Genomic DNA, 14,132 nt, shown 5'->3' with positions numbered 1-14,132 from the left:
AACACAAAGAATATTCCATTCGAATTCGAGTCGGGTCAGAATAGTGTTTTGGATTGGGTTTTGGGTTGCAGGTCAGGTCGACCCGTTTTCAGGTTGTGGTTCAGCAGGTCTCCAGAAACAAGAAAGCGGGAGCTTGGAGAGCTCCATTCATCCCAAAATCTCAATTAAAACTAGTCATTCAATATACCAAATTGAAGCCCCAAGAACAAGGAAGAATATTATACCTATGTCGTGGCCAGCCGTGGCCGAAATTGGCTGGAAAATGGCCTAGAAGGCTTGGGTTCTCGCCGGAATTTGGGGAAGTCTCCCCGAGCTGTTTGTGTGATGCTTCGACATCCATAACACACAAGAACAATAAAAACGAACTACGACGACAAAATGAGAAGGTTTAGAGTGTTTCCAAAGCTTACCCATGTCGATATCGGCAAGAGTTCTCCGAAGAACATTTTGAACAGTGACAGTGACACTGTACAGTGAGAGGGAAAGAGGAGGAGGAGCCTTGGTGGTCCAAGGTCACGACGGGGAGGTCCTCAGGGTGATGGGGTTCGCCAGAGTGGCGAGGCTAGTGATGGTGGAGGTGGTGTTGTGTGTGAGTTCAAAGAAAGAGAGAGTTGTAGAGAGATGAGCATAGAGAATGAGGGAGGGAGAGAGAGAGAGAGAGAGAGAGAGAGAGAGAATGAAGATGAGAGATAGAGAGTGACGGGGAGAGGGAAGAAGGAGAAAGGGCCAGGAGACCAAAACAAAGGGATGGACCCCACTGACACACTAAACAAGCCCAAAAAAGACAAACATGCAAAATATCTCCCACACGTGAAATTACCAATTTACCCTCATTTCGAAATTCATAAAATTTGGGACGGATCGTTACAGGATTTAACGAGGCCACCATTGGCAAAATCCCTGAGCTCCCAAGCCAAGACAAACACATGAGTACATAAAGACTTACAAAACTCATCAACTCAACTAAACATGCATACTAGTAGGCAGTTTTGTCTCTGCGCTTTACTACTCAATCTCTCTTTAGCCTTTGAGTGGAAGTGGCACGACATTAACCCGGCCGTCAATAACTATCTCCTCGAACTTTGCAAGATACTAACGCGATCATGGAATGTATATATGAAATGGTTTATGAAAGTCAACCAATTACAAAAATGACAAAGCATATTTTCATAATTTGTCTCGGTTTAAAGCACAACGAAAATCAATAAAGAAAAACTGAATTTTATCTTTTAAAACCACACGGCTGAAAACTCTTTTCTTCCTCACACACTATTGCTGCAACACTCGTATAATGTTCTCTGTGCAAATATTACTATGCGAGACAACCCAGATAAAATAATAAGGACTACACTTGTAGTGAATATGCATTGACCTGAGAACCATCAAAACAATGAGATGGAAACGATAGCCGTTCCTATATGAAGTAACCCAAAAACTCAAAAACATATTCACGTGCTGCATCTATTTTGTATATTTTCTTTCAAAACTCAAAAGCAGCATTCCAAAACCACCTAGTCTAATGCACGCTACAGTAGCAAAGATTATGATATGATGATCACTTCTAAAAACCTAGCGCGTGCACTAATCCTCTCTACCTGTATGTGTTATATGCGGCAGCAGCAAACCTTAGGCCTCGTTTGGCAGCTCGGAATGTACTGACTATTTCTGTTGGATAGGATAAATAGCCACTGGATAATACTGATTAAATTACGGATAATACTGATTAAATTAGTCGGGCATTTGGTGCAGTATCGGACTAATGATCGTATTATTTATACCGTGTTTGATATTGAACCAGATAAGAAAAGGGAAGATACATCATTGATATAATCTCAATTAGTTCAGTGTAAGTTACATCATTGATAGAAGGCAAGTCATTAGCTGCCAACACAACCTGCATAATAAGAGGCAATAATGTGAAAATGCTCAGCAAGGCAACTCATTCACAAAGCATTCATAATAAATTTCATGCCTTTTGTTATTTGGCAGGAAGAAACAAGTTCGAAAAATACATGCTAAAGAACCAGATGCATTGAACATAAGAACAAGATTTGACAGTAAACCTGTGTTCCACGCTGGAGTAATTCTCTTCCAAATGGTAAATACCCAAAATAATACCAGAAATATTTACTATAACTTATCAAATCCCACCCTCCATACAAACCCACTCATCGATTCACCAACCAAAATTAAAATCCCAGATTGAATATTTTCAATGGTAATAAACCAACAGGCTCCTCGTCAGAGCCCAGATCCGAATTGCTATCCCCGTCCTCGTCGGAGCCCGGCTCCCTTCTTTGTCAGAATCCAAATTGGAAGAATTCGAATCATCGTCTTCCTCCTTCAACCTATGGAAGGTTTTGTTGTCACTTGTCAGAGATCGAAGGCGAATGGAGTAGGTGGGAGGTGTGTGTGTGTGTGTGTGTGTGTAAGGAGGAAGGAGGAACAAAGAGAGAAAAGAAGAAGAAGGGCGAAGATGAACTTGGGATCCAGACAAGAGAGTGCAGGCGATGTGAAAAAGTGGAAGGAGAGTGTTGCGAGAGAAGGAGAGGGACGAAGAAGCGATAGAGAATGACGGAGTAAGCAAAGAGAGCCATTCTACTCGACTAATTATCCAAAGGTTTTGGTTGGGATAAACAAGCGGGTTGGAGGTGTATAAAATAAGTGGGCCTGGATTAAAAAATCCGGTGCTTATTTAATATGAAGCTCACAAAACACATGTTTCGTACTATTAATACTATTTGGTTATCACATTCCAGTCTCGATTCCGCCGTAGCACGATATTGTTTGGTCATGCCCTCATGGTTTTGTTTCTGGGAACTCACGCGAGAAGCTCTCACCCGAACTACTCGAGAAGCTCTCGCCCGAACTCGCTTAACTTCAAAGTTCCAATGGAATCTAAAGCAAGTGAGTCCCCAAAAGGCCTCCTGCTATAGGAGGTGGGCATGTACATATAAGGCACATCACCCCCTCTCCGTTGGTCGATGTGGGATGTTACAATCCACCCCCCTTAGGGGCCCGACGTTCTTGTCGGCACACTTGCGCCGAATGGTAGAGTGGCTCTGATACCATTTTGTCACATCCCAGTCTCGACTTCGTCGAAGCATGATATTGTCCGTTTTGGACCCCAGCCATGCCCTCACAGTTTTGTTTCTGGGAACTCACGCAAGAACTTCCTAGGGGTCACCCATTCTAGGATTGCTCTTGCCCAAACTCGCTTAACTACTGAGTTCCAATAGAATCTGAAGTCAGTGAGGCCCCAAAAAGCCTCATGCTATAGGAGGTGGGCATGTACATATAAGGCACATCATCCCTTCTCCGTTAGTCAATGTGGGATGTTACACCGGTGGTCTTATACGGCGTGCCAAACGAGGCCTAAAAGCCTAATCTAATGCCTATATATAGGCATCCAATCAAATCATTGTTGGTTATTTTAATTATTTTAATAATATTTTATTTTAAAGATTCAAAACTTATTATTATTTTATTTATTTTTAATATTTAAGAGTTGTGTTTTATTTGAAGAGTCATAATCCTTTTCTAAAAGGGTATGAGAAGTTCTTTAAATATGAAACCTCAGACACAAAACAAAATACACTAAAACTTTTCTGTCTCTCTCAGTTTTCACATCTCAATTTTCATTCCTACTTCATAATTCTTGGTCAATTGATCACTACTTGACAATCCCTTCTGCCGTTGGCGTGCATGTGAGGCTTTGGGTTGTATCTTGGAGTTGTAGGCACCGCCATAACCTACATGTAGGGAGGCATATACGGCTTTAGGGCAGCGACATCGCGCCTCTTTTTGGTTCACATGCCAGATATTCTTATTCATTTTTTCCTAATTTAAAGTTCATAAGTTTGACAGTGATTATACATTTGATTTGATATATTTGATCATATAAATAATTGATATATTTCTGCAATATATTTCACATTCATAAAAAACGTGCTGACTTAGAACAAAAAGGTTTTCAACCAAAACCTAATCACACGTTATTAACCAAGATAAGGTTTTTCAACCAAACCAGATATGCATGCGAGGCATAACAAAAACGCGGACCTAATTAGTAGGATGAGGACCTATCATCCTGGCCAGATAAAAAACTGAATGGGATAAGGACATACGGGTTATCAGCATATAAACACATGCTAAGACAAGCAGCACAACTAGGATTCTCTGCCGATCTAAAATCATGTCATTCTAATTAACATGCATGCAAGCCCAAAACTTAATTGTTAACACCAAAACTAAACAGCCTATACTATGTAAATGCATATGCATGACACACTTACTTGAGTGGATGTCTTGGAAATGCTTGACATTCTTGTGATTGAGAGCACGAGAGACAAATTTAAATTAATATACTTACAACGGAAAACATATACTAATCTAAGACATTACATACTCAAGCTTTTTGTTTAGAATTGCCAACAATATGTAAAATACAAGGTAGTTTAGACCAACATATTATGTTGCAGTAATGCAGAACAATAATGGAGGTTTTTAGAGAGAGAGAGAGAGAGAGAGAGGGAAAATGAATTCTTGTATATTTTCTTATTAGTAATACAATTCTTACAAACTGTTATATATTCTTCTAAGTAACAAAGCTTTCTTGCACACTGAGTCACTACAATCTCAACAACCTTTAACTACCTTATACCAACCATACTAATCCATTGACACATGGCACCCTATCTGACCATTCATCTTATACTATTATCATCCTCCCTCAAGCTCAGGAGAGGAACCACGGAGCCTGAGATTGTAGCAATGAGTATGAAACAATGGTGCGGATAATGCTTTAATCAGAATATCAGCAAATTATTCATTGGAAGATACAAAATGCATTTGAATTAGTTGTTTGGCAACTCTTTCTCGCACAAAATGCACATCAATCTCTATGTGCTTTGTTCTTTGATGCATCATTGGATTGTAGGTAAGGGCAATAACTGAAAGACTGTCACAGAACATTGTAGATGGAGTTGGGATTGAGATTTGTAAAAAGGCAAGTAACTGTCTTATCCAATAAATCTTACCAGCTGTTGTAGCAATTGCTTTATACTCAGCTTCAGTGGATGAACGAGACATTGTGTTTTGTTTCTTTGAAGACCAAGATATTGGATTGTATCTTAAGAAAACATTCAATCCAGTTGTGGATCTTCTATCATTGGGATCCCAGCCCAGTCAGCATCACTGAATGCATTTAACTCCAATCCTCCTTTAACATATTGAATGCCATAATTCTATGTACCTTTGAGGTATCTAAGTATCCTTTTCATAGCCAAATAATGTGATTCCGTAGGACAGTGCATGAATTGATAGGCCTGGTGCATAGAGAATGCAATATCAGGTCTTGTAAAGGTGAGATACTGCAAAGTTCCCATTATGCTTCTGTATAACTCAGGGTTGTTAAAAGGTACTCAATCATCTTTAAGAAGTCTGTTATAAGGTAAGCAAGGGGTAGCACAGAGCTTTGCTTGATGCATTTCTGTTTTTGTTAACAAATCATTAACATATTTATGTTGAGACAGAAAAATCCTTCTTTATTATGTGTAATTTGAATGCCAAGAAAGTAGTGTAGAGGTCCTAGATCCTTGATATCAATTTTGTTGCTAATGCAGAAATGATTTCTCTTATGGCATCATTTGCACTCCTTGTGATGATTATATTATCAACATAAAGTAAGAGAATCATCACCTCAGAACCAACATGTTTGACAAACAGTGATGTGTCTGCATAAGTGGTTTGGAAACCTAGAGAATGTAAGAAATTAGTAAATCTCTCATTTCATGCCCTTAGAGCCTGTTTTAAATCATATAAGGACTTGTGAAGTTTGCAAATTGAGGTAGAGTGTAGAGAATCCACAAAGCCAAGAGGTTGTGTCATATAAACTTATTCTTGTAAGATTCCATGCAGAAATGCATTTTTTACATCGAGCTGTCTCATAGACCAACCAAAATGTGTAGCCAATGCAAGAACAAGCCTTACTGTAGTAAGCTTAACCACAAGATCGAATGTTTCACCATAGTCTATATACCTGCCTTTTGATTGAATCATTTATCCACAAATCTAGCCTTGTACCTTGAAATGGTTCCATCTGCATGTCTTTTAATCTTAAAGATCCACTTACACCCTACAAGGTTTTTGTTTGATGGTAAGGTGACCAAAGACCAAATGTTCTGAGAGTATAATGCTTGTACTTCCTCTTCCGTAGCCGTAAACCACACTGGAGATTTAAGAGAAGACTTATATGAAACTGGTTCAATCTGGGATAAATCAACTTATGCATTATTAGATGTCATGGCTAGAAAAGCTTTCTTCTTTATAATTCCATTCTTTGACCTTGTTTGCATAGGATGCAAGTTTAATAGAGGTATAGGCAGAACAACTTGTAAGTTTTCTGGTTGAATTCAGGAGCCATAGGGATTGTAGAGGAGATAAACTGAAGTAAAGTGCTAGTAATGGCTTGTCTTGTGTCTTTTGTTGTTGTGGCATTACCAAATGGTGTCTCAAATAAGCCACTGACATTAGATGGTGTTTAAGATTGATCACTGGCACTAGCAGGTCTAGGTGTAAGGCTAGGAATAAACATAGATAGATTTGGTAATGCTACAACAACATTGTATTCACTTGTGACATACACTGGTTTTAAAGAAGCTTTAGAAAAGGAACTGGTTGGAAGTACATATGTTTTTTGTGAAAGTGAAAGATATGGAAAATCACACTCATCAAATATGACATGTCTAGAAATGTAAACCCTCTTTGAACTAATTTCAAAGCATATGTGTCCCTTGTATTTAGATGCATATCCCAGAAAAATGCATTTTTTGGTTTTTGGTTGTAACTTGTTACTGGTATAAGGCTTCAATAATGGAAAGCATGCACAACCAAATATCCTGAGATGTTGGACTTCTGGAACATACTAAAATAAGACCTCAAATGGTGATTGATTGTGTAAAGTTGATGATGGCATCCAGGTATATTGCAGTTTGACAGGCAAAAGACCAGAAAATGGCAGGTAAAGATGTAGATTGTAACAGTGGGATTGAGGTTTCAACAATGTGTCTATGCTTTCTTTTTGCCAACCCATTTTGTTCTAGGGGTATGAGGACATGATATTTGATGAGTGATTCCCTTGTCTAACAAGAAAGATTGAAAAACTTTACTTGTATATTCCCCTTCATCACTTTGTAAAGTTTTAATTGAAACTGCAAAGTGATTGAAAATGAACTGATATATACCAATGAATACAAAACACACTTCACTTTTATTATGCAAAGGGAATAACCAACAATTTCTAGTGCATTCATCAATGATTGTCACGTAGTATCTATATCCATCAATGGAATTACAGGGAGCAAGACCCAATACATCACTATGAACAACTTCAAATGGAATTACAGACTTAGAGACATATGGAGAGAAAGGCAATTTGCTAAATTTTCCTTGTAAAAATGAATGACATAGTGAAGGTGATACATCAAAAGGTACTGAAATATTAGACTTTCTAAGTATAGTTAAGGCAATGGAATTAGATAGGTGACCTAGCCTACTATGCCAGAAACTGGAATTAACTTGTTATCCAAGTAATGCAGCTTTGAATGCTTGATGATGAACTGCAACATGTCTTGATATTGGTATTGGATATAACCTATTACTGCATTGCCCCTTGTACAGAATCCTCTTTGTGGGTTTGTCCTGAATCTAGAAATTAAAAGCATCAAAGATTAGCCAGCAATTATTATCTAGACAAATCCTATGCATAGATAACAAATTCTGAGTAATTCTTAGAACATATAGGACTGAATTAAGCTTCTAAAGTTGCATAGGTGTATGAATGAGAGAATATCCAATATGTGATATTGGTAAACCTGCACCATTTGCAGTTTGAATTGTCTTTGTGGATGAGAATAGAGTAGACAAGGATAGATTCTGCAAGTCAGTAGTTAAATGATTTGTTGCTTTTGAGTCTGTAAGCCAGAATTGCTAAGAAGAAGCATTATAATTTGGAGTAGGTTGTGAGGAAGCCACATGCATTGCAGTCATCTAAGGAGTATTTCCAGATATATTTGCATTTATGAAGTAACAGAATTGAGCAGTATGGTTCTTCTTGCCATATATTTGACACCCTTCAAGTAATGCATTATTAGTATTTCTAAATCCACATGTATCAGCAAAATGTCCAAATTTCCCACGGATTTGGCAAGTTGGAGGTGCACCAAGAACGCCAAAAACAGAAGTATGCAAAAATTAGAATTATAGTTGAATTAGTTGAATTTACCTCTGCCCTTGTTCTTGTTATAGTTATTCTCAAAGTAGGTAGCCTGATTGCCCCCACCAGAAAAGCCATGAGATTGATTACTTGAATACCCTTAACTTGAATTGCCAGAAAATCCTTGATTGTGATTACCAGAATACTCTTAGGATGAGATAGATGAGTTCTTGGAACTGGACTCAGAATTCTGGGCAACCATTGCAGAGAGAAATGGAGTAACAATAGTATTTTCAACCATTCCTTCTTCATCAAGCAACTGGGATCTCAAGTCTTTGATAGAGATAACACTTTCTCTACTTCTAATGATAGATCTTTTAGTATTGTACTCCCCTGGTAAGCCATTAAGTGCTAATATGGCAATATCATCATCTTCGAAGTATACTCCTGCAGCTGCCAAATAATCTCAAGCTTCATTGATTCTCTGCAAATACTGAGATATTGAATCAGTGCCTTTCTTGATATTTTGCAACTCATATTTCATTTGGAATATAGTTGCACGATTGACAATAGAGAACTGTTCTTTGAGCCGAATCCATAAATCTTGAGCACTTGTGCTTCCAATAGCACAAGACACAACTGATGAAGATAATGTAATAGTAATGAGTTGCATCAAGGCACGATCATGCATTTTCCAAATCTTGTATGCATCAGTTTCAATTCTTAATGATGAATCCCTATAATCGACTTTAGATTCCCCTGAACCAGATGAAACAAATCTTTCAGGACAAGGATTAGACTCATCTAAGAACCCCATAATTCCATGGCTTTCGAGTAGCAACTGGATCTGAAAATTCTAAGTAAGATAGTTGGAGTCATCGAGCTTGACATTAACAGACGTAGAAACGATAGAGATAAGAGATATGATAGGTGATTGCACGAATTGTAGTTGATTGGCAATCACCATTGTAGCTTTTCTTTGAAGAATTATGAATGAGATATGATCAAATACCTAGAGTGCATGACCAAGATGGAGAGAAAATCAGAAACTTTTAGAATTATGAGATCCAGAAGTAAAGAAGGAGAAGATCTTGAGCGGCAAAAGCACAAAATCCAAGATCAAATTGACAGGCGAATGATACCATGTAAAGCAACAGATTATGTTGCAGTAATGCAGAAAAACAATGAAGGTTTTTAGAGAGAGAGAGAGATAATAGAGAGAAATAGAGGGAAAATGAATTCTTGTATATTTTCTAATGAGTAATACAATTCTTACAAACTGTTATATATTCTTCTTCTAACTAACAAAGCTTGCTTGCACACTAAATCACTACAATCTCAACAACCTTTAACTACCTTATACCAACCCTACTAATCCATTGACACATGGCACCCTATCTGAGTATTCATTTTATACTATTATCAGGTAGATGCTGGAAGAGCTAAATAGTCACCAATAATGGGATTGGCCTAGGCGGGGTCGCAAGGTCTAGTTAGACCCAGCAGTTTCTGACACGATATGAAAACGACACGAAAATAACGGGTTTCGGGTCAACACGATAACTTATTGGGTCATTATCGAATGACCCGTTAAGAACCCATTAATAACGGGTTCTTAATGGGTATACATGCGGATAACACGTGGTCATTTCGATCCATTAAGAAAAAATTTATTTTGATAATTTAAAGTTTAATTACTAAAAGATTTATTATAAAATACAATAGCCATATTAATATATACAATATATTCTATATTAAATATATAGTTTTGTATTATTATTCTATATAAGTTTAAAAAAAAAAAGTTTTAGTCATTATTTATTTTTATTATGAGAGTTCGTTATTATCATTACTAGGATAAATTTTACTTAACATGTTGTTGTCCAAAATTAAAATAAACTAATATAGTATTTGTATAGGCAAGAACTAAGAAGACATACATACAAGTATGAAAAATGTGAAAGAATATATAAACACTCATGATTCATCATTATTCTTCCACGAGTAGATAATGGTTACACTTACATTATCGTTTAGATTTTTAAAATCCTCCAAACCTTCATAAATAATGTTTTTTATTTGAGGACAAAATTAATAAAATTAATAATAATTATTGTAGAAGTGTAAAAAAATGTAAAAAAAAAAAAATATACAATCACTCATAGTGACAAACTTTACAACTTTCATGAAGGGGTCAACTTCGAAATCCAACACTATAATTCATAAATCTTAAATTTATATTTAACCGTCGATTGCCATTTACGCTTTATTCTTCTTATTGAATTTCATTTTTAAAATTTTCTTTTTTGAAACATAATCATCTGGCGGATGTAAGAAGATAAACGGTTCAGATCTTTGATATCACATTTCGATATTTACAATCAACTGAAATATGAGTTGATGTCATATAGTTTGTAGAAACTTTATAAACATCAAGCAATATTTTCACTAAACGTAAAACTCTGAATATAATATCTACGATCCAAATCGTTCATCTTCCTGCATCCTCTAATAGATCAAGTTTTCAAAAAAGAAAAACTGAAAAAATAAAATTTGATGAGAACAATGAAGCATAAATGTAAACAATAATCAACGGTTAAATTTTGATCTATGATTTATATGATTATAGTAGCAAATTTCGAAGTTAAGCTCTTCATGAAAGTTGTAAAGCTTGTTATTACGAGCGTTTATATATTTTTTTCTATATTTTTTACACTTCTACATTAATTAAAAAACTATTAAAGACTTTAGGTTATTGAAAATATACTTAAAAGAAAATTACGTTTTTATGTTTTGGATGTAACAATATGGTATGTATATACTTATTTAGTATTATGTTTTTTCATTTGATTATTTATTGGTTTAAAATATATTTTCCTTAACGGGTAACAGGTCGGGTCATATTACCTGTTAATATTATCGGATCGATTTCGGGTCGGATCATTTTACCCGTTTATTTTAACGGGTGTTACACGACACGACCCGTTAAGATATCGAGTATGGCACAAAAACGACACGAATACGGAAAACACGACATGAATGTCAGGTCTAGGTCTAGACATATTTTTTTTTATTTTAATTAAATTTATTATAGCAATAAAAACATATAAATGACTACAACTGGTTGAATACACAAAATGAAATATATATTTAGAGTTATTTACAAGAACATTATCTTCAAACCGTTAACTTAAAAAAAAATTAAATAAATAAATTAGACTGCGTAGGCTCAGGGCCGCCTAAGCAGCCGCCCAATTACCGCCTAGAGGCTTCATTGATTTTTTAAACGCACAAGCCCTAATCGGGGCACCCAGCCTCCGCGTAGTACCTACCTATGTCGCTTTTTAGAACAATGCTTCTAAGTTGTCTTCTTTTATGCCTGCCACAAGAGACCTCTACATTCTTTTCCTCCTCTCTCTAGCTACGAAATCAATCATATAGCTACCCAACACGCAGCAATGTCCATTACCCTCCACATCCAGGTGCATGCCTTCATGTATTCTTCGTCATGAACCTATCAAATCAATACGTGCCCTTGAAGTCTGCATCTTAAAAATTTGCACGATCGTTTTACATATTTGTTCTCAAGATGAAGATTTTATTTTGCGTAGTACTTGCCTCCTCATTCTTCTTTTCCCTCTACTCTATCAAGATTTAAGCCTATTCAGTAGTTATTTATCTTCTAGGTTTTGGACAATATTAAACCTCTTGAACAGGTTTCAAATATTGAATTTAATAAACCTTTGGACAATCCTAAATAGATGACTATGTCCTTTTATTTTCATGATCAAAATCCTACCTAACGATAAACAAAAAAAAATAAAAATCAAGTGATGTGTCACTAATAGAAAATAAACACGTTAATCAACACTTAAATAATAATTCAATCCTCAACAAGTACGTCATATGATTTAAATAGATGGTTTCCCTAACATTATCCATATATTATGCATGGATTGACAATCACAAGTATCCTTCTCATCTTGGCAAATTTGTCTCCAGCGTCTTCAATTTTTCACCACAAACGTCACATTTCTACCCCCAATCCCCCATTTAAGCCTTGCCATCCTCTCACCGCACTCCCCACCTTGAATGTATACTCCCACAAGAATTTCAACTGCACTCAGCTTATAAGCCCACAGTACCAAATTTTTCAACAATCAACTACATACCTACTTATTCTACTTCCAACAACTCCACACTCCACCGCGCACCTCCGGCAATCGCATACGCCGCCATGGTGCAACACCGCTTTCTACTCGTCACATTTCCAGCTCAAGGCCACATCAACCCTTCCCTCCAATTCGCCAAGCGCCTTATCAACACTACAGGTGCGCATGTCACCTACGTTACTAGTCTGTCAGCCCATCGCCGTATAGGCAATGGCTCAATTCCAGATGGATTGACCTATGCGCCCTTCTCTGATGGGTACGACGATGGGTTTAAGCCCGGCGACAACATCGACGACTACATGTCAGAGCTGCGGCGCCGCGGAGTACAAGCCATTACCGACCTTGTAGTCGCAAGTGCAAACGAGGGTCACCCTTACACTTGCCTAGTCTACTCATTACTTCTCCCTTGGTCGGCAGGGATGGCACATGAACTTCACCTCCCAAGCGTGCTGCTTTGGATTCAGCCAGCCACGGTTTTCGACATCTACTACTATTACTTTAACGGGTACAAAGATCTCATCCGGGATAATACTAGTTCTGGTACGAACAATGTCCTTCCATGTTCAATAGAATTACCAGGTTTGCCATTATCTTTCACAAGCCGAGACCTTCCCTCCTTCATGGTGGATACAAATCCGTACAATTTCGCCCTCCCGTTGTTTCAAGAACAGATGGAGCTGTTGGAAAGAGAAACCAATCCGACCATTCTAGTCAACACGTTCGATGCACTAGAGCCGGAAGCCTTAAAAGCAATTGACAAGTACAACTTGATTGGAGTTGGGCCATTGATTCCGTCCGCTTTCTTGGACGGCAAGGATCCATCGGACAAGTCATTTGGAGGCGATCTTTTCCAAAAATCAAAGGACTCTTCATACCTCGAGTGGCTGAACTCGAAGCCAGAAGGGTCGGTGATTTATGTGTCCTTCGGAAGCATTTCTGTGTTGGGAAAGGCCCAAATGGAGGAAATCGCAAAAGGGTTGTTGGATTGCGGCCTTCCGTTCTTGTGGGTTATTAGAGATAAGGTCGACAAGAAGGGAGACGATAACGAGGCGAAGAAAGAAGAAGAGATGTTGAGGTGCAGAGAGGAATTGGAAGAGCTCGGGATGATAGTGCCGTGGTGTAGTCAAGTGGAGGTTCTCTCTAGTCCTTCGTTGGGTTGCTTTGTGACACATTGTGGGTGGAATTCAAGTTTGGAGAGCTTGGTTTCAGGGGTGCCCGTGGTGGCGTTTCCTCAGTGGACGGACCAAGGGACGAATGCCAAGTTGATAGAGGACTATTGGAAGACAGGAGTGAGGGTGACACCAAATGAGGAGGGGATAGTTACGGGTGAGGAGCTCAAGAGGTGCTTGGATTTGGTATTGGGAAGTGGGGAGATTGGTGAAGACGTGAGAAGGAATGCTAAGAAATGGAAAGATTTGGCAAGAGAGGCTGTGAGTGAAGGGGACTCTTCGGACAAGAATCTCAAGGCTTTCTTGGATCAGATCAAGGTTTTAAAAGATGCTAGGCACTAGTCGGGTGGCGGCCTAGGACCTGGGGCCTGGCAACTACGCGGCTAGGTGTCTAGGCAGGCGCCTAGACGGATTCGATTAAATCTATTATATTTCGTGTAAGTAAGTGTATGTTTATGCTTAAAATATATATGATGTCATCATAAACAACAAAATAGAATGACATATCTATTATGAGCGGTTGGAACATAATGAAAAGTGGGAATAAGCATATAATGTGTGTTCATTTAAGTATTC

The 14,132-nt window shown here is 37.7% G+C and overlaps 1 protein-coding gene across 1 annotated transcript; it reads left to right on the top strand.

Moving 5' to 3' along the window:
• The first annotated feature begins 12,452 nt into the window (after window positions 1–12,452).
• Window positions 12,453–13,898, top strand: LOC103443397 (crocetin glucosyltransferase, chloroplastic-like). The gene is given in 1 exon segment (NM_001328983.1): window positions 12,453–13,898. A coding segment is annotated over 1 exon segment (1,446 nt).
• The last annotated feature ends 234 nt before the right edge of the window (window positions 13,899–14,132 follow it).

Source organism: Malus domestica, chromosome 04, assembly GCF_042453785.1.
Source record: "Malus domestica chromosome 04, GDT2T_hap1".
Taxonomy (NCBI): domain Eukaryota; kingdom Viridiplantae; phylum Streptophyta; class Magnoliopsida; order Rosales; family Rosaceae; genus Malus; species Malus domestica.
The sequence above is the reverse complement of the archived record's forward strand: the minus strand, read 5'-3'. Positions and strand labels throughout refer to the sequence as shown.